A 22708-nucleotide genomic window follows, 5' to 3' on the forward strand; every position below is an offset into this window, starting at 1 on the left:
AAAATAGGGGGACTGGAAAAAGCACACATACACACACACACAAAAATAAGAACTGCCTGTTCCAAAAGCCATTTCTGGATGCTGCATGGCCCTAAATCACCACAACAGCATCACCAAAAACCAACCTGGCAATAGATTTGGAACCTCAAACCCAATTCAGAGATGTTCCCTTCTGCACAGCCTGTTCTGGGCTGATTCTAATGTTGAGACTGAAGGCTGAGGCTTTAAAACATCCCTTTACAAGTCTTTCTCAGGTGACTGATTTCCTCCTCCATCTCATTAGCGGCTGCCAGAAGATGCTGTTTCCCCAGCAGAAGCCACACTTCACTTGTTACAGTCATCTCCAAACCACCCCGTCATTTCTCCCCTCCTCATGGCCACAGCGAAGCCTGGAGAATATTCATCAGGAGGCAGACACAGCAGCAGCTTTTTATGGTTAAGCTCAGGTCATTAATCTCTATCGAGACTTTTCATAATCTTCCTCAGCTTCATGTTTGTTTAACTGTTGGATAGTTGCTCTGTGGAGCTCTGGGTAATCACAGATTAAGTGCTTTTTAATATTAATTGCTTTTCATTAATGTTCCAGGCTCTCTCCCCTCCAGAGTCCAGGCAATAACTATTAGCACTGAGCCTGCAGCTCCCTGTCGTGAAAAGGACTTTTTTCTTTGGGGCCAAAATTCCACAGCATGAGCCCAGATCTTGTGTTCTGCGGCTGCTTTGCAGCAGAAGGATTTTAGAACAGGAGCATTCCCAGTGCAGGGAGCTTCCTCCTGCAGATGGCTCAGAGAAGCTGCTCTGGAGTCACCCCAAAGTGCAGCATGCTCAAGGGCATGTAGCAGCACCACTCCAATGCCCTCATCCTTCTAGGAGAGATCTTTGCTTACATAGCCCCAACACCAAGGCCCCACAAAGCAGGGTGGGGCAGGACATGTGGCCACAAAAAACCTCCCAGATTAAACATGAAACCTGCCCAGAAGTGACGTGAGGCTGCAAGCCAGCCTTTCCCAGGGTGGTGTGATCACAGTGTGAAAGCAAGAGCCTCAGCCCCTCCACCCTGGCAGGGCCTCCAGGTGCCAGAGGTGCAAACCTTGCTGTGCCACTCCTGTAGGACCGTGTGAGGTGAAAGGAGCTGACACTGTGCACCTTCATCCATGTGGTGCACAGGGCTGGCCACTGATGAGTGCCAGAGCCCAAGTCACATCTTAGTGTGCACAAACCATCATGGGCTGAGAATGGGCTAAGTGTGGAGCCACACTGCTTCTCATTGAGCCTCTAGCCAGGACACAGAGCACACACTGCAGAGGCACTAAAGAGCTAGTCCAATATCTCCAACAGCTTCCTCATCCACTTGTATTCCTTCTCTCAAGCCTCTTACATTCTTCAATGTGTTGGCCTTGTTTAAAAGCCTTCACAGGAACCATGAACACACTTCTTGCCATGTTATTCACCACTAAAGAAACTTCCCACCCATGCCACCAGCATGTTAACCCTCTGCTTTATAAATATCAATGGACTCTGTTTTGCATGAGCCTGAAGCTCTGTGTATTTCCCTCCCCAGCCCATGAGCAGTTGGGATGAGCTGGCTCAGGCACCCATGACATCCCCTCTAGCACCCTCTGCTCCACGTCCAGCCCTCCCCTGGGATGCCAAGCTGCCCTGTCCCAGGTGTAACACACAGCACAAGCTGCACCAGCAGCCAGATCATCTCCTGGCCAGAAGGAGTCCCAGTCCCCTCTTTGCTGACAATGAGCTGGGACCAACATGTCCAGGGCTTGCTGAGCAGAAGCCCCTCACTCCTCCACAAGCCCGCCATCCTGTTCCCTGGCTGCAGGAGGAGACCCCCACTATCTGGAGTGCAGGGGCAGCTTGAGGTGGGACTTCAGTCCCAGGGCTTTGTCCACCACCTCTGGGGGCTGCAGGATGTGCCACTGGGCCAGGGGCCGGCGGGGGTTGGACAGCATGTCGGACCAGTGCCGCAGCTGGTTGCCCGTGGCTCGGCAGCCCAGGAGGAGTTTGCCAATGGGCTCATTCTTGGTCACTTTGTCATGATCCCAGACGGAGATGACCATGTCCACATTCTGGGGGGGGACACAAGAAAGAGGGTCAGTGGGAAGAGGTTTGCTGCAGTGGGGACCTGCTCAGCCCTGGGCACTTCAGGGAAACCCACCTGGATCTGACTGAAAGGCACCTCAAAAACAAACACCTCATTGAAGTAAGGGCTTAAGGTGTTTTTCTTCACACTTGTCCTTTTTTTCTTCCATTTCTTCCTGTTCAGTATGAGATGCACCTTGACAAAAGGATCTGAAGAGAGAGAGGGCACACCTGGCACAAGTGGCAGTTTTTGGCTGAGGAACTCAGCCACTAAACAGCTTTCCTCAGCCATTCCCAAGGAGACCATGGCATCCTGCTTGTTACTCCTCATGGTGAGACAGCCACCTCAGAGCTCACTTCCTCCTGCCAAGCTTGCTGTACAATCTAGCCATGACATCTCCTCCTGGGACACACCTCCAGTAGTGCCCAAAGCTGGAGTAACTATGCTGGGAGTCAGCCAAGGGCTGAATATGGTGGTCGCAGCAGGAAGCAGGTCTTAACACCAAGAGTTTTCAAGGCTTTGCAGCTCTAGGTGCCACCACTGAGGCCTGGGCAGGAGTGGGAAGGTCTGAGCACAAGCAGCCCCCACTGACCTGAGAGTCCATCGGAGTCCATCCGCTTCAGCTGCCTGGCTTCCAGGATGAGCACCGTCAGCTTGCCAGTGCTGGGGACATAGCGCAGAGAGAAGCAGATCTCACCCAGATGCTCCTCCTGATGGAGAGATGCCAGTAATTAGCGCCAGGCAGAGGAGCCAGCTCACCTGAAGCTGGAGCACCAGGCTGGCCCCAGGTTTCCTGAGTCTCCCCCACTCTCGTGCTTGCCCCTAAGGGCTTGCTTCTTGGGGAGGTGACAAGCCAAGCAACAGCACATGCTTCCCAGCAGTTTCCCACCCACCAGGACCAACCTCCACTTTACTGGCCACCGCCAGGTCACTCCACTGCTCGATGACATGCTGCAGGTCAACACTGGCCAGGGGCAGCCGGACCTCACCAATGATGTCATGCTTGGAAAAGCGATTGAAGTCATAGATCTGCATCACCAGTGTGGATTCAGACACTTCAGCGTGGGGTACCTGCAGGGGAGGACCCAAAAGCCTGGACTCACTCCTCAGTGTCAACCCCGCCCCATGAGGGTATTTCTCTCTCACATTTCCCGGTCCTGACTGTGCAAGCATCTCCTAGAATTGAGAGGCTTTTGCCCAGGGAGCAGTGTCTATGCAACACTCTTGATGGGACCAGAAAAACATCACTGGCTTTGGTTTGTACCTGGAAAGTGAAGCTCTCGTTGAAGATGGGGTTCAGGGTTTTGCGGTAAACCTTGGTCTCATATCTTTTCTTCCTATCAGACGTTAGGTAGACAATCACATATGGGTCAGATGTGCCTCCGCTGTCCATGGCCTTCAGCTCAACTGCCTGCTTCACACCAACCTTCAGCTGGAGAGAAGTGAGGACAAGGTCAGCGGGTGGAGAAGGATGGGGTCAGGCAGCTCAGTGGGGGCTCAGTGGGAAGTGAGTGCACCAGTGAGGAATGCCTTGACACCATGCGGGCACGAGAGCTAGTGGGCTGCAGGCAGGTGGGAGAGGGCATGTCCACCTCAGTGGGCAGCAAAGAGTTGCCATGCAAGAGCATGGCTTTTTCCCTGCTGTGCCACGGCCATGGGCATCCCCACCTCCTGCATGCAGAAGTTGTACTCCAGGGAGTACTGCAGCTTTCCTCGCCGCTTCTGCTCTACTGCCTGCTCCAGGTCCTCCATCTCAGGCTGCACCTGTGGCAGAGAGCAACACTCAGCCATGTCCCTGCCATGCTGTGCTCCCACCATGTCTGGGGCTGGGCAGTGCAGCAGCAAACCCCTCAGGGGGAAGGGAGGGGAGATTGAGGGGAAGGCAGCACGCACAAGGTTGATCGTCGTGGGGTTGCTGACGGTGCACAAGCTAATTCTATCCTTCTTCTTGGGCTTCTTCTTGGTACAGCAGCACTTGATGATGCAGATGAGGAAGACAAGGAGGAGAATGGCCCCTGCCATAGCCACAGTGATGAGAGCCCATTTGGGTACTGGTGCGATGTTCAGGGAGCGGAGTTGGATAGAAGAGTTAAAACCAAGCAAAACATACAGAGTACATTTAAACCTCTTCCTGGTCCTTCAACATTAAGGAGTTGTACTTTCAAAATTGCCCCTAGAATCCTGGACAGGCCCCATGCAGGGAGACTGAGACTGAAAACCATTCCCCAAATGGGTAGCAAAGATACCCTCTGCTCCTGAGGCAGTGTGGTACTACTCTGCAGTAATACCTCCCTGATGGAGCCACTAGAAAATGGAATTTGAAGGGAGGGTGAAGTGAATACACAGCCTCAGAGTCCAGTAGCTCCAGCAGGTAATGCTGCCTGGGAGAGGAGGGCAAAAGACGCTGTACTCACATGGAATCCAGCTAAGCCAGCTGTCCAGGGAGCCTGGCCAAGCTGTGGTGGTGATGCTGGTGTGTGGGGAGGCTGTAGTCCTGCCCTTCCTGGCTGCCACTGCCATGGCTAATCTGGGGTGACCTGGGAACACAGGCAAAATTAGCAGGGTGGGGATTTCCTCTCTGGTAGCACGTGTGCTGCCTGTAGCCCAGGGCTCTAATGAGAACAAACACAATTAAAATATAGAGCTCAGGGTAAGCGATTAGAGCTTGGCCATGACAATGAGATGTGAAATGGAGCGGGAGGGAGCTGCTGGCAGGGAGGGGTCTGCGCCAGCCGGCCCCTCCCATGCAGCCTTCTCCTCCATATCCTTGCAATTCTGCCTGCTGAAAACGGAGACTGGGGGGGGGGGGGGGGGGGGTGTCCAGGGCGTTTTGAGAAGAGGAATCACTTGGCTGCAGGGGACAAAAGCCAAGAGCTGTTTTGTGCTGGCTCCTCCCCGGCCAGGCAGAGTGAGCTGAAGGGTTTGCTCAGCTCCAGGAGAGCCCCATCATCAGCTAACACCCCTTTTTGGCTATTTTTCCTAAGGTAGGGTTGGCTCCTGGGCTTGCAGGAGCCGGTGGCAGTGATGTCACCGGGCTGGGGCCACACCAGCTCGGAAACTTTCCGTGAGCTCGGCCTGTGCACATGGCAACGCTGACACAGCCTCAGGAAAGGCTTCAAATTTAAAGCAGGATGGTTTTACAGCATTGCTTTCCCCATGGCAGAGCTCTTATTCTAGCGTGAACACTTCCTCATAGCCAAATTCCTTTCACGTCAGCAGGACAGGTGTGCCCGGAGCGGTGCTGCGCGGTGAGCAGCGGGTCTGCGGCCACCACGGCACAGGTGGCACCCAGCCCTGGTGCCCGGGCTGGCAGCTCTGTGCCAGGGGCTGCCCAGCCTCCTGCCCGACCTGGGTCCCTGCTCAAGCAGCCAACTCCACCTCGCTCTGCCCATCCCAAGGTACTCCTTGCATGGGGATCTTCCCTGGGAGCAGGAAACCACATCTGCAGTTCCCTTCACTGAGCCTGCAAAGCTCTGCCCATCCCAAGGTGTCCCTTGCATGGGGATCTTCCCTGGGAGCAGGGAACCACATCTGCAGTTCCCTTTGCTGAGCCTGCAAAGCCAGCAAGCACCCTTTCTTTTTCCAGCAGTGTGCTTTGCTGCATGTGGGTATGGGGCTGGACAGATGAGGGAATTGCTGTCACCCCTGTGCCTGTCATTGCTGGGACAACGAGGAGCAGGTTAAATGACTTGTCCAGGGCCAGATGGGACTTCTGTGTCATTGGACACCCGCAGCATCGCTCAGGTATTTCAGAGGCGCCAGGCTGCAGCTTTGGAGTGAGGGGTGGACAGGACAGCACAGGCAAGCAGGCATCCACCCAGCACACAATTAGGAGTGCCAGTACATTCTGCCTGCCACAGGCTGTGTCACATTAGTCTAACACTGACCCTGGTTTAAAAAAACTTTTATCCCAACCCCAAAGAATGAACTGAGCCACCACTTTGGTAACAATGGGGACAGCCCTGCTGCGGTCTGGCACAGGAGGCATAGTCTCAGTGGGCAGTCTGCTGGGAGCATCGAGCATCCATGTTCCTGGAAAAGGGGCTGGGGGAACCCTGACTCTCGCTCCCACCCTGAGCTGACGGGGTTCCCAAATCCAGACTTACCCATCGTGTCCTTCCCAGCGTCAGCCGGCCCTCCCTGCTGCCCAGGCTCCAGTCAAGCCAGCACGTGTGGCAGGGGCATGCTGTGGGTGAGATGGGAGCCCAGCAGGCACACAGCTGAGGGTACAGAAGGGATGGTGGCTGCACTGCACAGCCCAAACAGGAAAGTCTGCTTTGCCAGCCAGGTGGCCCCAGCAGCTCCGCCGGCCCCACCTCGCCGCTGACCCAAGCAGTGTTCATGCAGGCGAAAAGCCAGCGGGGAACTCCCTGCTGGACCAGGAAGCAAAACCTGCCCTCCTGCCTGCCAGAAGCTGGAGGGCATTGCTGTTCCACTTCAGGCACTGGGAAATTCACTTCTCCAAGTTATCCCTGCAGCGATGCTGGGCTGGACTGTGTGGCTGCAGGCACAGCACAAGGGAATGGACTCTTTCAAGGGGATGGGTGCATGACTGCATCCATCCCTGGTGATCTCTGCCCTTGGGAAGCCCAGCTCCTTGGCCCTCAGAGCATACACTGTGTGAGGGCCTGCAAAACGTGTGTGTGGATGAACAGGAATGCTCTGCTGCAACATGGCAGGAAGGACAGACAGGACAAGGGGATACTGCTTGGGCGGTTTCATCCTCCAGAGCCAACAGAAGCACCAGGCACACAGCCAGGAGCAATTTCACAGGCTTCCATTGCATTAAATTTATGCTTGTAAACTTCTTCCCTTGCTGCCAATTCAGCAAAGTTTGCCCAAAACCTGCCCTTATCACCACGTAAATTTGGGGTGGTGTCAGAAGCAGGGAGCCATACTGCAAAACTGCCAGTGTCTAGTGGCTGAGGTAGTGATGGGAGATGCCCCAGAAACCAGACCTGTCCCAGCTCTGCCCCACCACCCTGACTCACCAGTCCTCCCAGATTTTCACATGGCCACCAAGGCATTGCCACAGTGGGTGCCTAGCCACAGGAGAGGGGCTAGGGCTGCCCTTCAGCCACCCAAAAAATAGCCACACTCACAAGGGCCTTGCACTCATGCTGCTCAGGAAAGCACCACCTCCAGGAGCAGGAGATGCAGGAATGATGCTGCAGGAATGATGCTGCAGGAATGATGCTGCAGCAAACCTCTGGGAGAACTTTTTGCTCTAAACTGGAAGTCCCAAGGGATGCACAAGAGAAATGCAATATGGGGATGGGGGAATAGGGAATATTAAATCTTCCAGGGAAAGGGGGTCTGCATATGCACACTAAAAGCTGAGCATGTAAGTAGCCTTTTCAACAGGTGGCTTGCTAGAAACAGCTAAAAGAGAAGAGATTCAGATCCTGGAGAGAAATTCTTTACTCAGAGGGTAATGAGGCACTGGAACACGTTGCCCAAAGAAGTTGTGGCTTCATCTCTGGAAGAGTTGAAGGCCAGGTTGGATGGGACTCTGAGCAAGCTGTTCTGGTGCATGGCATCCCTGCCCTGGTGGAAGAGGTTGAAATTAGATGATCCTTAGCACCCTTCCAACCAAAATCATTCTATGATTCTATGACCTCAGTGAGACCAAGCTACACAGCACCCTGGTGCCTTCCCACATTTTGGGAGGAGATTTGGTGATGCTGGTGATAGCCTAATGTCATGCAGGTGGACAACTGTTCAGCCTTAGTGCATGTGAGTTTGGTCTCCATTTGGTCTCCAAGGCTGGGCAGGCTGCAGCAGTGGACCTTGTTCCAGCAGTGGGGCAAGGGAAAAGCTGCAGGATGGTCCTGGGTCCCTGAGCCCCTCTCCCCTCACCCTCTCCCCCCCACATCCCTGACAGTCACAGTCTTGGACAGAAAAAAGGTGTTGAACTATCCTGGTACCATCAGCCCCACACGGCTGGGTGCTACACAGCCTACCCAGAAAAGTAAAATCCTAGCCCCAAAATCAACCCTGCTCAGGACAGCAAGTGACACATGGCTTTCAGAAAAAAGGAGAAAAGAGACCCAAAACCATTACAGTAAAATGGCAAACGTGCTGCATTCAGCCACGCTCTGCACCTGCCTTTGCTCCCTGCGTCCCTGCATCTGTCCTGAGTCACTCTGGACCAGGTACCCCTATTTTTTTCGGTCAAAAATACAACCATTCAGGGGCTGGGAAATGAGAGGACTGGAGGCACGCTATAAACACTCCAGCTGCAGAAATAAGACATCACGGCTTGCGGACAGCGATCAGCCACTGAGCACAAGCGCCTAGAGGGCTACAGAGGCAGGAAAAGCGCGGAGTGACCGCGGCCGTGTCCGAAGCCAGGCCCCGGTGACCGCGATCCTGTGCAATGCCAGCCGGGAAATGCAGTCTGCCCGGGCAGGACGCCAACCCGCTGGCTGCCTACAAATCCCAGCGCGCCGGGGAGCGGAGCTGCGCCCATCCCGGCTGCTGCCCGCTTCCTGCAGCGCGCCGGGGGAAATATAAACAGCGGGCACAGGCACGGCCGGGATGCTGCCGCGGGACGGGCCGGGCCGGCCGGGAGCAGAGGCAGCGCTCGGGGTGAGTGAGTGAGTGAGTGTGCGCTTTTCTCTCCGGCAGAACCCTGTCTGTGTGCAGGGGGTAACACCTGCTCCCTGCTAGGCAGCCGTGGGAGGGGACCAGCAGCACCCCCTGGAATCGGGTCTGGCAGCGAGACGTGTGCCTGTGCAGTCCGGGTGTCTGCGTGCGAACTGCGCTGCGGGTGTCGGGGCAGGGAGATGGAAAGGAGAAGCCGGGCTTGATTTGCAGTGCTTGGAAGAGCGAAGCAGAAATTAGAGGTGGATTCTCCCGCCAGGAAGGGCTGCTCAGCTCCGTTACCCCTTTGCATTTAGTTTTGACTTTTAGAGAATACTTGACTGGGATTATGTCAGAGGAAAGCTCCTGCCTGCGCTGGGCTGGTGTTTGCCACCCTCTCTGGGAGGAGACCCCTTCCCAGCATGGGGCAGGGGGTGGAGGAAGCAGAGGGATGCTCAGCATCTCCTGGCTTTCCAGGCAGCCCTGGCCGGGGGAGTAGCCCTGCTGCAGGGCTTTCTGCTCCTCGGGCGGTCGGGGAGTGCACATGCGAGATCTGAGCCCCCCATGGCAAGGCTGTGGCTCTCACGGCTGGCATCAGCCAAGTGTGGTGTTTACTGGCCCAGGCAAAGTTTTGCAGTCCCTGAACAATAAACATGAATTAAATAAAACTGGGGCACAAGACAGGTCTCTGTGGATACCCTGAGTTGTCCTTTACACTGCATGTTGGCTTTGCTCTTTGCTTGCCCAGCCCCCCAGTACAGCAATCAGGTAGGGCCTGACTGACTCACAGGGCTGTGGAGGGGCAGACGAACCCCATCACAGAGGTCTCAGCCTTTATCCAAGCCCTCACCACACACTTCTACTTACTCTGACCTTTTACAGCTGCAAATGAGCTGCTGATGCAGTGAACTCCTTCATTTGTAGATACAAATTCACCATTCAAGCAAAAGTGGCAAAAAAGACAAGGATGTGAACTAGAAACCTACTTGGGCTTTTAAAGACAGCCTTATTTTGCTTGGAAAAGAGCTCCACAACAACCTTCAGCAGTTCAACACAGAGAAAAATACTCTTTGAGAAAAACAGAAGTAAAAATAAAGCGGTGATCTGTGTTTGAAAAGCCATTTTTCCATCACATGTAGTTGGAACTATTAGAACAGTTCTTCTCGGAGCAAAGCTGCTGTCAGCAGAAACAGGTTCATTTGAGCTGCTGTACTTGGTGTGTAGGATGTTTCCTGTCTCCTTTCCACTCTTCCCCCTCTCAAGAATGACTATAGATTGGCTACATTATAATCTTCCAGTTTAATTTTGTATTTTCTCTTAAAGGCTGAGAGTTGAAGATGGCAGAGCTGGAAAGCACAGTCATAAACACCAATGTAAACCAGGTAAAAGGCTGTCCATTACAAAACACACATCCTGTATTTCCAAACCAAGTCTTGAAATGCCACCACAGAAGGGAACACACCACAACCCAGAACTGTGGTGGCCTGAATTGCTCATGCCTGGGTTTCAGCAGAAGTGGCTGTCCCAGGGCTGCTGGGCTCTTGGTCCCAGTGAAGTCCATGTGATTTGCAGTTGCTTGGACTGGGCAGGTACATTTGCTCACACGTAAATTTTGGAGCAGACAGGAAGAAAGCAGCAGCTTCTCTACATACACAGAGACTTTATTCAGCTGTCCAGAACAGACACAAACAAAGAGTAGCACCATCAGTATGTGCAGAGAAACCCAGCACAAACAGATGACTGTGGCAGTGCTGGCCCCACAAAGAACAAAATTATGGAGCAATCCCCTCTGTGTGAGCTGTCCTTGGAGCATGTGGCACTTATCAGACAGGTTAGGGTTTCACAACTGCCAGCCCCATCCTTGGCGGCCTGAAGATGAAGACTGGGTGTGGTACCTCTGGCATCAGGAACCGTGACACAGGGGTGATACCTCCAGCAGCCAACCCTACCACTCTGGTTGATGCCCCCTGCACACCCCACCTCCCTGAGCACCTTCTCTGCTGTCCCCTGACTCCTCTTTCCTCCCTGTCCTGCAGAAAGACCCCAGCACGGCACTGGTCATTGCTGTGACCACCAGAGCCATCTTCAACCTGGAGGAAGAGCACAAGCTCTACCTGGAGAAGGGCAAGGAGGAGTACACAAGGCACCAGCAGGCCAACCAGGACAAGCCCCTGCCACCAGGCACAGCCTTTGCCTTCATCCAGGTGAGCCCCACACCTGGCATGGGGCACATGCAGACACTTACAGGATGGGGTGAAAGCTCAGCTTTCCCAGCTTTAAGTCTCAGCTCCCATCATAGGGTGTGTCGTATCATCAGCCTGTGCTGATCTCTGGGCCTCATTGCAGGGCACTGAGACCTGTTCTCCTGACCAGTCCATCTCCCCCTGGCTTTTCCAGGATGGTTGCTCTGTCTGGCTCTCCATAACATGCCTTGTCGTAGCTGACAGATGCAGCACAAACCACTAACCGTAACTGCAAAAGAACCCCTGCAAAGGTACTGCAGTCATGCCTCTTTAAAAGAGTCCCATCTCCTCCCAGGCAGTGCAGTATGTTAACAAGAAGATCCTGGAGAGCAGCCCAGCAGAGAGGGACCTCTTTGACATCCTGGTGCTCTCCAACAACAGCCCAGAGAGCGGTGTGCGCATCATCAACAGCGCCAAGCACTACGGTAAGGGGGACCCATCCTGGCTGTGCCTGGTGCCCCTGGGAGGCTGCAGGGCAGATCAGGCACCACAGTGGATCATCAGGGGCAAACAGAGAGCCAGGGGATACAAGGGGAAGGGGTTCTCTTGGAGCCCAGCTCCCCTCAGCCATATCTTTCACACCAGGAAGTTGCAGCCTTTTGCACAGCCTGGGGATGTTCAGGCAGGTACTGAAAATAAAAAAAGTTGTTTAAAAAAGCCACCCTAAATCCCAGAGTGCTGTCAGGAGGAATGCTCATTTAAGGAGAGGATGGAGGGAATATTTACGTGCACTCTGCAGTTTTATAGGAGCAACAACAGGTCAAGAAGATGCAGCAAGAACACAGGGAGGTTCCCCATATATCACTGGGAAATTCATTGCCCTGAGCTCTTGCAGAAGAGCACACTGAGACCCAGGGAGACCAGGGAGGGGCTGTGAGGAGGATGTTGATCTATAAGTTTTCACTCACATCCCTTGTCCTGAAGGGCTGGAGATCTCCAAGTTCTGCTTTGTCAGTGATGAGGACTCCACACAGTACCTCAAGTCCCACGGTGTGAAGCTGTTCCTCTCAGCTGACAGGACAGATGTCTGCAATGCCCTCCGGAGAGGTACGTTCTCCCCTCCATCCCATGTCCCAAACCCACCACCCTTTTTACAAGCAGCGCAGTACCAAGAGACAGCACCAGAGCCTGTGATCTCACAGGGACCAGGGGTGAATGGCACATTGATTACCAGTACAGTCCTGAACAGTTCAGTCTCCTTTTCTGTCCTTACCAGTAGCCTGCAAGCACACCAGGCTTGCTCAGATGCCCTCACAAGTCACTGAGTGCATTATGCATCATTTTGAGCACAGCTCTGCCATGGGCTGTTCATTCCCTGCCTGACATTTAAGCCTTTCTAACCAAAACTGCAATTCCATTCATCAAAGAGAGTTTATCAGTGATTCCCAGGACTCTGTGAGGATGCCACAGAAATCTGCTGTCTTGGTACATGCAGAGTTTCTGTGTGCTCAGTAAGCATGTGTCTGACCTCAATCAGAGGAAGTGCAGTCTCCCCATCTCCTCTAATGGGGTTAATCACCTCCTTATTAATTCACTTGGGTATGAGTACATCAGCTGGCCACCGTCCTTCAAGGTCAGGAGCAAGCCATCTGCAGTCTGGACTTTCCTTCACCACACAGCACATTCCTGGAACCTCCTTGAGAGAATCATTGCCCTGACAAGTGTCTCCCATCTGGGAGCCTGGGTCCACATATGAGGGTGGGCAGGGAGCAGCTTGTAGGAAGAGACTGTAATTAAGCCAATTACCACAATCAATGGAGATGCCAGCCCATATTATTCACACCACAGTGTGCTAAATCTGGGCATTAAAGATTGAGGCTTGGCAGGGTGAGCAAGCACCAGGAGGAGGGCTGCTCATGCCTTGACAACCACCCACCATATCTTACCACACTTCAGTATCTGCCCAGGCCTCGGTTTCTGATCAGCAGCACTTTCTCAGGGGATAACATAGCCATGGAAAGGCTGGGCTGACTGCCCCAGAAAGCTCCCTGACTTGGAGGCCCTGGCATGGTGATGTGGGTCAGGGCTGCAGCAGATGTGTAGGGAGCAGCTGGCCGTGCATGAGGTGCCCCAGGGAGGGGTGTCCCTCCTGACCCCAGCTTGCTCTGCCTCACAGGGGTCTCGGCGGCGCTCGTCTTCCAGCAAGAGGTGCAGGCCCCCAGCACTCCACTCCGCGTGGTGTTTGACGGGGACGCCGTGCTCTTCTCGGATGAGACAGACCAGATCTTCCAGGAGCAGGGCCTGGAGGGGGCAGTGCAGTACGAGCGGGCCATGGAGGCTGTCCCCATAGGAGAGGTGAGTGTGCCCCCTCGCTTCCATGGGCACCCACAGGCTCTGCCGTCTCTCCTGCTAGGGCTTTGGCATGAACTGTCAGAAAAGCAGAAATCCTTACAGAGTCCCTATGCATCCACTATTCAGTCCCTGGTGTGGGCCTGATCTGGAGTCTCACTGGAAATGGATCTGTTATCTCCTGTAAATAAGCCCTAAATATCTAGGATTGTGGCTAATCCCAACATCACCTTTTGTAGGCTGTGAGCTCTTGCTGTCCAAGTCCCTGCAGGATTCAGACCCAGGGGCACTGCTTGCTGGGATATACCTTGCTGGTCACTTTGGGATTAGGACGAGCACCACAAGGCTCACCTTCCTCCCAGGGACCACAGTGCACAGCCCCAGTCCCAGCATTGTCCAGCCCTGGAGCCCACAGGCATTGTGTGCTCTGCAGAGCCTTGAGAAAGCCTGGGAGAGGAACAAGTGCCTTGTACAGGCAGAGTAGGTGTTTCCTTATTTCCCACACACTCCCAACTGTCCTGCTGTCCTTCCAGGGCCCCCTGAAGGCTTTTGCCATGCACCTCGGGAAGCTGCGTAAGAAGTTTGGCCAGGGAGAGTCCCCCATCCGCACCTACCTGGTGACAGCGCGCAGCGGCCGGGACATGGGCGTCCGAGCCATCAAAACACTCCGGGAATGGGGACTGCCCATCGACGAGGCTTTCTTCATGGATGGGGCTCCCAAAGGCCCCATCCTCGCCCAGATCCAGCCTCACATTTTCTTTGATGATGGGCTTCATAACATCCAAGGGGCCCAGAATGTGGGGGTTCCCTCTGCCTGGGTCCCTTCCTGCTGCTGATGGGCTGCAGGCCAGCAGTCCTCCCTTCCAGCAACACTATGGGGACTGGGTCAGTTGGAGGCAAAACTTCTGGTGGAGAAGGAAAGATCTCCTGACATGCAGCAAGCAAATCTCAGGGAAAGGGAACGAGAGCATGGACTCCCATGCAAAGCTTGATGCATATTTCTGCTCCTCATAAGAGGTTCTTTATGTCTTAGGATAAAGCCAAAAGACACAACTGCTCCAGATGGGAAGACACCTTTGCTGTGACACTGAGGACTACACCTACCTGCCATGTAGGACCTGGGGACTTTCTCAAAGAAATTAGTGAAGCTAATGCCATACACACAAGATGAAAGGAGCAAGAAAAAAAAAATGCTAGTTTTGGCTGTGCTCAGACTGTCCCCAAGATTGAGCAACACAGGAAGGACAGCAGCCTGTTGAGCCAAGTCCCAAAGAGGCAGACCAAGACGACTGAAGGGATTGAGCACCTCTCCTGTGAGGAGAGGCTGAGAGAATTGGGATTGTTCAGCCTGGAAAAGAGAAGGCTTCAGGGTAACCTAACTGCGGCCTTCCAGGACCTGAAGGGAATGTACAGGAAAGATGGGGAGGGATTATTTACAAAAGCATGTAGTGACAGGACAAGGGGGAATAGCTTCAAACTGAACAAAGGCAGGTTTAGATCAGATATTAGGAACAAATTATTTTCTGTCAGGGTGATGAGGCACTGAAATAGGTTGCCCAGGGAAGTTGTAGATGCCCCATCTTTGGGAATGTCAAAAGTCAGGTTGGATGGAGTTCTGAGTAACCTGGTCTAGTGAAAGGTGTCCCTGCTCACACCAGGGTGGCTGAAACAGGATGATCTTTAAGGTGTCTTCCAACCCAAACGATTCTATTATTCTATGGTTCTATGATTTATTCCCATCTGCCTAAAGAGAGCTCTCAAGACTGTGCCTCACTGGACACACTCATCTTGGTTTCCTGAGGAGACTGATGTGCTAGTGAGTGCTTCAGGCAGCTCCAGCCAAACTTAGAAGAGGGAGAAAGACTTCAAAACTGTAAAGGGCCTACAGACCTTTTAGAAATGGGTGAATGGGTTGAAGAAAGAAAGCCCAAGCTATTCCTCCTCATAAAAGAGATTATAGCAGAAGACAGCTTTCCTTAGACACGCATACTGCCCAGAGTGCTTTTAGGAGTCAGACCTGTGGGACACACAGCTCCTGGAGCTGCAAGACAGGGACAAGGCTACAGCCCAGCACTAAGGTCCCACCAGGAGAGGGCACTGGAGAAGCCATGGAGGGCCTGGGCTGCGGACCGGCACTGCGGGGGCTGGGGCAGGACCGGGAACTGTGGCCAACCTTAAATGGATCTCCAGAGCCAGGTGGGAGTCTCAGGAGCAACTGCTCCTTGCTTATGGGGTACCTGGTGTGCTCGGTTCCCTGCCTGGCAGCACAACACACCCCAAACAGGGATGCCTCTCCTCTGGCAGTTTGGACTCAATTCCTAATTTTCCTGGGGAACAAGGAGCCTGCGAGGTTCACCTGCAGGTTTCTTTCCCCAGGGCTGGATGTGAGTTGCCACGAGAGGCCACTGTGCTGCCTGGGGACATGGCACCTCAAATCCCTGCCAGCTGTCCAGAAACGCCTTGTTAAAAAACACAAACTGGCTGCTCAGGCAACAGCGGGATTATGGACGAGGAGATTAAGACGATGCTGGTTTAGTTTTTTTAACTTCAGTGTAATCAGAAAATAATTATTTTAAAGGCTTCACAAGTGTTGCTCTCACCAAAGCTTATTTCCCCCCCTCCCCCAATAAATAAATAAACAAGCATCCCAGTGTGAGTCCTTGTTCCTCATGCCCGTGTCTTGCAGTGTGGGAGGAAGGGTGGGATAACTCAGTGCTGCTTTACATACGTTCATTTACTTATCAGGTGTTTGGCATTTTCATCCAGATGGCTTAAATACACAAGAAACCTTCAGTGGGCTTTGGATTAGGTCCCTGAATGTCATCTTGTATCTGTCTCCAGGCTCCTTGAGCATAGGACTCTGCACCTCTTGCTTTAGCAAGGGCAGCTGCTGGCCCTGACATGCCACTGGCAGAGGTCCTGTCCCTGCCTTTGTGGCCACTGTTTGGGTCCAAACTCGGGGCTGCTAGGGCAGGGCAGGGATCCCCATGTGCACAGATTTGATAGGAAGCCACCTCCAAAGAAGCAAAGCCTGGCAGGGTCTTGGCACCAGCCGTTTGGCCCATGGCCCTCTTGCTCAGTGCAGATGCTGAAATTAGATGTTTCGAGGTAGCAACATCAACAACATCAGCCACTCATCATTCGCTAATAATGCTAAGCAGCCGTCAGCTGAACAAACATTAATTACAGGATGCTCCAAACATGCTCAGTAAGCAGGTGCAGATATTTGTCCCACTTTTGTGCAGGTCAGATACCACCAGGCTCAGTGCCGGGAACCAAGCCCCCACCTCCAGCCCTGCCTGCCACACACAGCCAGCTGCTTCCATGGCAGCTGCTGCTGGGGACACAGACCCAGTGCTGGAGGTGATCATGAGCATCTTCCACCACCCTGACCCATCACATTTGCTGATGCCTGGATGGGGCCAGCAGGAGCTTGGTTACTGCCTTGGGCGAGAGGAAATTAGCTGAGTCAAGGGTGGTGGGGACAGGCCCACGTGAGCCGCTGCAGTGTGTGGGATGCTAGGGCAGCAGGAAAGCACCACATGCCTTCTTCCAGCACTGTCAGCACAGTGGGGGATGATAGGGCAAAACGTGCGCAAAATAGGAAAAAAGGAAGGAAACTCGGGACTTGTGGGGTTGCATCATATAGGGCCAAGTACATCTGCTTCAGGCCATAGTTCAGCCTTGTAGCATCAAAACTGCCCAAATTGCCCTGCTCCAAGGACGTGCCATCAAAAACACCCTCTGTCAAGGACTGCTGCAGCTTCATGCCCTGCTGCAAGGACAAACTTGCTGTTTCTGTCTTAGAGGCTGCTGTAATAAGTTCATTTATGCTTGGGATGCTCCTCAGGTTTTGGCGTTCTGAGGAGTCTTAAGCTCCCTCCTTCAAGGGGTTGCTGATGCTCCATGGTCTTGTGCCGCTGCTGCAACCTGAAGAGGGTTTGTTTAGCTTCTGGGTCTGGTCATGGCATGCTCCTCTGATACCCATCTCAGGTTTTGCTGGCCAGGGCAAGGCAGGAGCAGACCACACTGCCATGTCACCACCACAGATAGGCTCTCTTTGAACCCTGCTGGGTTTCATACCCTTCCACTCTGGGAAGAGAAGTGCACAGGAGGCTCTGAGGACCTGCACTTGATTCTGACTACTGCTTTCCAACAACCCTGCACAACCCCAGCCAAAGCTGCCTGGTGTCTGGGTTCCCCTCTGAGACACCCTCGTGTCCAGAAAAGGAAGTGGGCCCCTACTCTTCTCAGCCACAGGCAGGGCAGCTGCCTCCTCTGCGGGGCCCAGTTCTGCCAGCAGTGCCAAACAAGTGGCCCTTGTTTCAGGGTGGGGCGCGTGACCCCAGCGATCAGAGGCTGCAGCTGGGTGGCCTTGAGGAGTTACGGGAGACCTTTGCCCAGGACCGTGCCCTTAATCCCTCCCTCACTGCACCAGTCAATTTAGGGTTGCAATGCTAAAAACAAAACAACTCAGTGCTAAGCAAGAGAAAGGGTTTTATGAAACGGTGGTACTGCAGGGAGGGAAGATTGGCGGGTATTTATCTGCTAATAGAGATCTGCAGTGGCAGTGTCCGAGCTGTTCAGCTTCACTGACTCCTGGCTGCAGAGGGAGAGGATGCTGGAGGCTGCAGGACCTGGGCGCAGCTGCACTGTCTGCCAAGGATGCTCCCACACCTCCCTAACCTACAAGCACCTTTGATCATGAGCACTGATCAAGGCATCTTTAGATTTTTGACCATAACCTTAACCCTAAGTCACCCTGGTGGCAGTGTACCTTGAGAAACACTCAGGAGTTCTCAGCCAAAGAGGCCGAGATGCCACGTCCCACGCTGCAAAAAATTATTAACAGGCTGTTGTGCATGTAGAAGGTCAGAGAGAGGGTGTGCAAAGCCACAGACTGTGTTTGCCAACGTGCTTAAAACTGGTTTCAAGATCTTAACCCCAGGCAGTCACACTTAAAATAGTGGCTGTGGTGGCAAGTAAAGATGGAGCTTAGCAGAAAGGTGACAATAAATTAGAATTCAGAGCCTTTGTGGAAATATTGACACAGCAGAAACTGCCCCAGGAGGTCCAGACTGATCAAATCACAAGTGAGAGCTGGTTGCTCCCATTCCAAGAGAACACACTGCAACTTTTAAGCTGATTCTTGGGTTGCAAGGGGGTGTTGACCTTCATCTTTCTGACCTCACACTCCTCTCAGGATCAGAAGTGTCAATTCCTTCAGTGTTTTGCTATGTGGAAGAGACATGATTGTATAAATGATGGTCATCTTAGGGCAGCTTCTGCTGGAAACCAAAGGAAATAATTAAATGATATCTAGTGCTAGCAAATGAAATTAAATGTGTGCTTGGAGGTGGCTGGAGGCACTTCTCTGCATCATGATGGAAATCCCACCAGCATGCCAATACCCCCCGTCCCAAGTCAGGCTTACATGGGGGACAGAAGCAAGAATTGCCCAAGGTGAGTTGGGTCCCTGTGCTCCCCATCACATCCTGGCGTGGGTGGGGATGAATCAATACTATCATTGTCACTTATCACCCCATCCTGTCAGCCATGGGTCACGCTGCCTTGCTGCCAGGGTCTGCCAGGATTGTTGTTGCCCATCCCTCGCAATTTCAGCCTGCTGCAAAATAACTCAGGTGAGGCAAACAACATGAGATCCCTGCCCTGAGGAGCAGACAGGGCCTGCAGCCAGGGAGAGGCAGGTCTCCTCCTCCCCAAGGTGGGTGCCAGGTGTGTCACTAGCCGTGGGGGAGGATGGGCCAGGGGATGACGAAGAACATCCAACGCCGAGCAGGGTCAGGAGCGGGCAGGTGGTGTGGGGGTGGCAAGGATTTGGGCAGGGCCATGAAATGCGTGGGACACAGGGACAGGCGATGTCAAGCTTGGCAGCAGCCCACTGAGACAAGGTAATGTGTAAGTAAACTCTAGTGAAGACACCAGAGCAGCTCAGAATCTTAAAGACAGTAAAAATATTTCACTTATGAAAACCCTTTCTAGGTTTTGTTTTTAAATAGCTAGGAAAAATATGGAAGAGCAAGATGTGATGAAAACACTCCACGTTTGAAGGCTGCTGCAAATGGCCCTGATGAGGATGGAGCCATGCTCCGGGCTCCTGCCTGTTATGACATCCAGTTGTGTCACAAGGCCACCAGTGAGCCACCCTCACCTGCCAGCAGGATCACGGCTTGCAGCGTGAGGGACACCAAAGGAAAAAATACCAGCCTTGGCCTTCTGCAACTGCACTTAGCATTTCCCCTAGGTCACTGCAGCCCATGATGGCAACCAGAACATGTTTCAGCAGGCTGCTGGCCTGCCCTGCCTCCAAACCAGCCCCAGCCAGCCAGCATGAATGGACTGGGGATTGCCACCACACATGATGCCAAGAACATCTTCCCCAGTGCCCACAGCACTGGGACACAATGGCCAGGGCTGCATGAGTCACCTTGTTGTGCTCAGTGCAACCCCTCCTCTGCTCCCAGGTTTCCCACCACCCAGAGCTGCTACTAAACTACCATTTAGTCTTGCTTTTGTGGGTGTTACCCTGAAAAAGGGTGTAGTTTGGGATGTGCCAGCGCCACTGCAAAACGCACCCTCACCTTGTGAATTGTACATCAGTTTAGGAAACGGTGCAGGGAGTGGGTGAAGTCCTGGCACCGTGCCGGGAAAAAGTTACTACTGCTTCCCTTGGGATCTCAGGGATGGTGAATCAGGCTCCACTAATGAGCTGCATCCAGCACCTTCACACCAGCACCAGCACCAGCAGAGGCAGACTGCTTGAAACCAGACTTGCCCAGGCTTGTGCACCCGTAGGCTCTGCTTGGCTCAGACAGGAGAATGGTTTTCTTTCCTTTTAGCAATGAGCTGCAAAATCAGAAATGCATTTTCTTGAATTTAAAAATGCCCTCTAAAAATCCCACCCACAGCTGAGCAAAAAAATAATCTTCATCTCTGAGCTGAAGCTTTCCTTGCCCTGTAGGTCATTGCAGTCCACAACATTGGTGCTGCTGTAATAAATAAATTTAGGAAAAAAACACCGAGGAAAGGGTGAAGGCAAACACACAGCCATGTGTAAGGACAAAGAGACCACTGCAGCAATCCTGGCAGAGGTCTGCCAAACTGCAAATCGGAGACCTGATAGAGCCCCCCAAAAATAAGGCATTTGAAACTGAACATGAGCCAGTGTGCTCCAGTGGCCAAGGAAACCAGTGGCATCGTGGCCTGTATCAAAAATAGTGTGGCCAGCAGGGTTAGGGCAGTGATTGTCCCCCTGTACTGGTGCTGGGGAGGCTGCACCTCAAGTCCTGTGCCCAGTTCTGGGCCCCTCACCACAAGCAAGTCATTGAGGAACTGAAGCATGTCCTGAGAAGGGCAGTGGAGCTGGTGAAGGGTCTGGAGCAGAAGTCCTATGAGGAGAGGCTGAGGGAGCTGGGGGTGTTTAATCTGGAGAAAAGGAGCCTCAGGACTCATCACTCTCTACAACTGCTTGAAAGGAGATTGCAGTGCGGTGGGAGCTTGTTTTCCCAGGCAACAGATGACAGGATGAGAGAAAATGGCCCCAAGTTGTGCCAGAGACGCTTTAGACTGGATATTGGAAAAATTTATTCCCTGAAATAATGATCAGGCATTGGAACAGACTGGTCAGGGAAATGGTGGAACCACCGTTGCTGAAGGCATTTAAAAGCCATGCAAATGTGGCAGTTAGGGACATGGTTTAGTGGGGGACTTGGCAGTGCTGGGTTACTGGTTGAACTTGAAGATGTTAAGGATCTCTTCCAACCTAAAGGATTCTATGTTTATAAACTAAGCTGCATGAGGTCCCTGCCTGTGAGGCAAAGGGCAGATGGGACAGCCAGGTGTCACTTGCAGAGGAGACCCCAATCTCCCAGAGCTGGGGTGCTCTTCCCAACTGGAGCTATTGGAGCTGAGTCATTTGACCCCACCTTGGGAATCCTCTCAAGCAGGCAGGCAGGGAGGTTGCAAAAGCATGGCCCGGCCCCAGGGGTGTGTCACCCCACACCCACAGCTAGGGCTGCAGGGGAAGATGTGCTGGTTCACCCCTGGAGCCGCAGGGGATGCAGGGGGCTAGGGAGACACAGCAGCAAGGAAAGGGGCTCATCCACTGTGACAAAAATAGGAGTGAGGAGGGATAGACCCCTCCATTCTGTCTCACGTGTTCTCTAGATATCTCAGCAATGGCACTCCCTGTTTGCTCCACAAACAAGGAAAAGTGTGTAAAAACCCCTAAGCCCAGGCTCATGCTACTCTATCGTTTTAAGATAATATGGTGCAACTTTCACGGTCCCAGCCTATAAACACCCAGACGTGCTCCCAGCTCCTGGTTAAACATACCCACTGTACTTCTCAAGGCTTTAACATCAGGGCAAACATTCCACAGAGGTGCTGAGGGAGCCTGAATGCAGAAATCCTGTCTCCTTGCTGGAGCCACTGGCCTCCCAGCATGCAGGCACTGCAGTGTCAGCTCCAAAACTACTGGGGCTAAGGGACAGAGACAGATTAAAAACTCGGGGGATAAGACCCCCAGTCCCTTCCCATCCTGCAAGCATCCAGGAGAGGATCACTACTGTAACATTCCTTGACACAGCTCCATTCTCCCTTTTTCCCAGTAAACCATTGGAAACATGGGACATGTAAGCTCAAAAAGCAGTGACCCTCTTGCACTTGTATGAGAGCAGTCCCACATGAAGACACAAGCCTTGCTACCAGGAAGCTCAAGCAAAGGCTCATTCATAACAGCAAAGCTTGCCTCTAATCTCTTGGAATCAAAGAAACAGACACAGCCTGGGTCCAGAGTTCTTTGCTGAAGCACTGTGCTGTGTGATGGTACATGACTTGTATGCTGTACTCACCGGCCCATCCCTGCACTCTGGAGCCCACTCCATAGCCATGGGATTCTAGCTGAGACTGGCCAGACTGGAAACACTCGAGGAGGAGCTACCATAGGTGCCCCAGCCTGGAGGCCAAGGTGCAGGTTTTCTGGCCAGCTACAGTTTCCCAGCCACTTCAAAGAGAAGGGAGGAGGACTAGTACTTCACTTGCTCTGCCACAGGCTCCAGGAAAACCTATAAGGGACATAAGGGAGGCCTGGGCCTGGTGTCAGGGCTGTCCTTTTTGTCTGCAAAGCACATTTGTAAAGGGGTTTAGAGCCCTTCGTGAGGGTGGGTTTGCTTGGATGGGGCCACAGTGGGGCTGGTTTATGTCTGACCCACTCCTGCCCACGAGCATCCAGGGGGATGAGATGAGGAGAACGTGAGCCGGAGTGCTCAGCAGCAGCAGCAGCAGCAGCAGCAGAGATGCCTCTGGGGTCAGGCTGCCGGTGCTGCAGACCCGCTATGCCTTGGCCCCTTGCCCGAATGAGCCACACGGGATTTTGCTGAGTCATGCAGTGCCTCGGGGCCGGGAGGGCAGTGCTTTGTGCTGACTCGTGGTCAGTGGCACTCAGCTTGACCACACACCCGCAGGGGCAGGAGGGAAG

At 53.3% G+C, this 22708-nt stretch overlaps 3 protein-coding genes across 3 annotated transcripts in view; 1 reads left to right on the plus strand and 2 right to left on the minus strand.

Moving 5' to 3' along the window:
• The window catches only part of TNNI2 (troponin I2, fast skeletal type), a 422570-nt gene that overhangs the window by 13766 nt on the left and 386096 nt on the right, over window positions 1-22708 (minus strand). The window lies entirely within an intron of this gene.
• On the minus strand, window positions 1845-6351 carry SYT8 (synaptotagmin 8). Its single transcript, XM_059474717.1, has 9 exons — window positions 6199-6351; window positions 4507-4629; window positions 3986-4143; window positions 3761-3856; window positions 3357-3524; window positions 2996-3163; window positions 2685-2802; window positions 2168-2301; window positions 1845-2078 (listed from the first exon to the last, which is right to left on the minus strand). Exons 1-9 carry the CDS (start codon window positions 6200-6202, stop codon window positions 1845-1847), a joined length of 1203 nt encoding a protein of 400 aa, XP_059330700.1. The 5' UTR covers window positions 6203-6351.
• On the plus strand, window positions 8598-15844 carry LOC132074440 (cytosolic 5'-nucleotidase 1A-like). The gene is made up of 7 exons (XM_059474267.1): window positions 8598-8683; window positions 10001-10059; window positions 10714-10881; window positions 11216-11345; window positions 11845-11967; window positions 13037-13215; window positions 13743-15844. The coding sequence occupies exons 2-7, from the start codon at window positions 10015-10017 to the stop codon at window positions 14043-14045; spliced, it is 948 nt and encodes a 315-aa protein (XP_059330250.1). The 5' UTR covers window positions 8598-8683; window positions 10001-10014; the 3' UTR covers window positions 14046-15844.

This window comes from Ammospiza nelsoni, chromosome 6, assembly GCF_027579445.1.
Source record: "Ammospiza nelsoni isolate bAmmNel1 chromosome 6, bAmmNel1.pri, whole genome shotgun sequence".
NCBI classification, from domain to species: Eukaryota; Metazoa; Chordata; class Aves; order Passeriformes; family Passerellidae; genus Ammospiza; species Ammospiza nelsoni.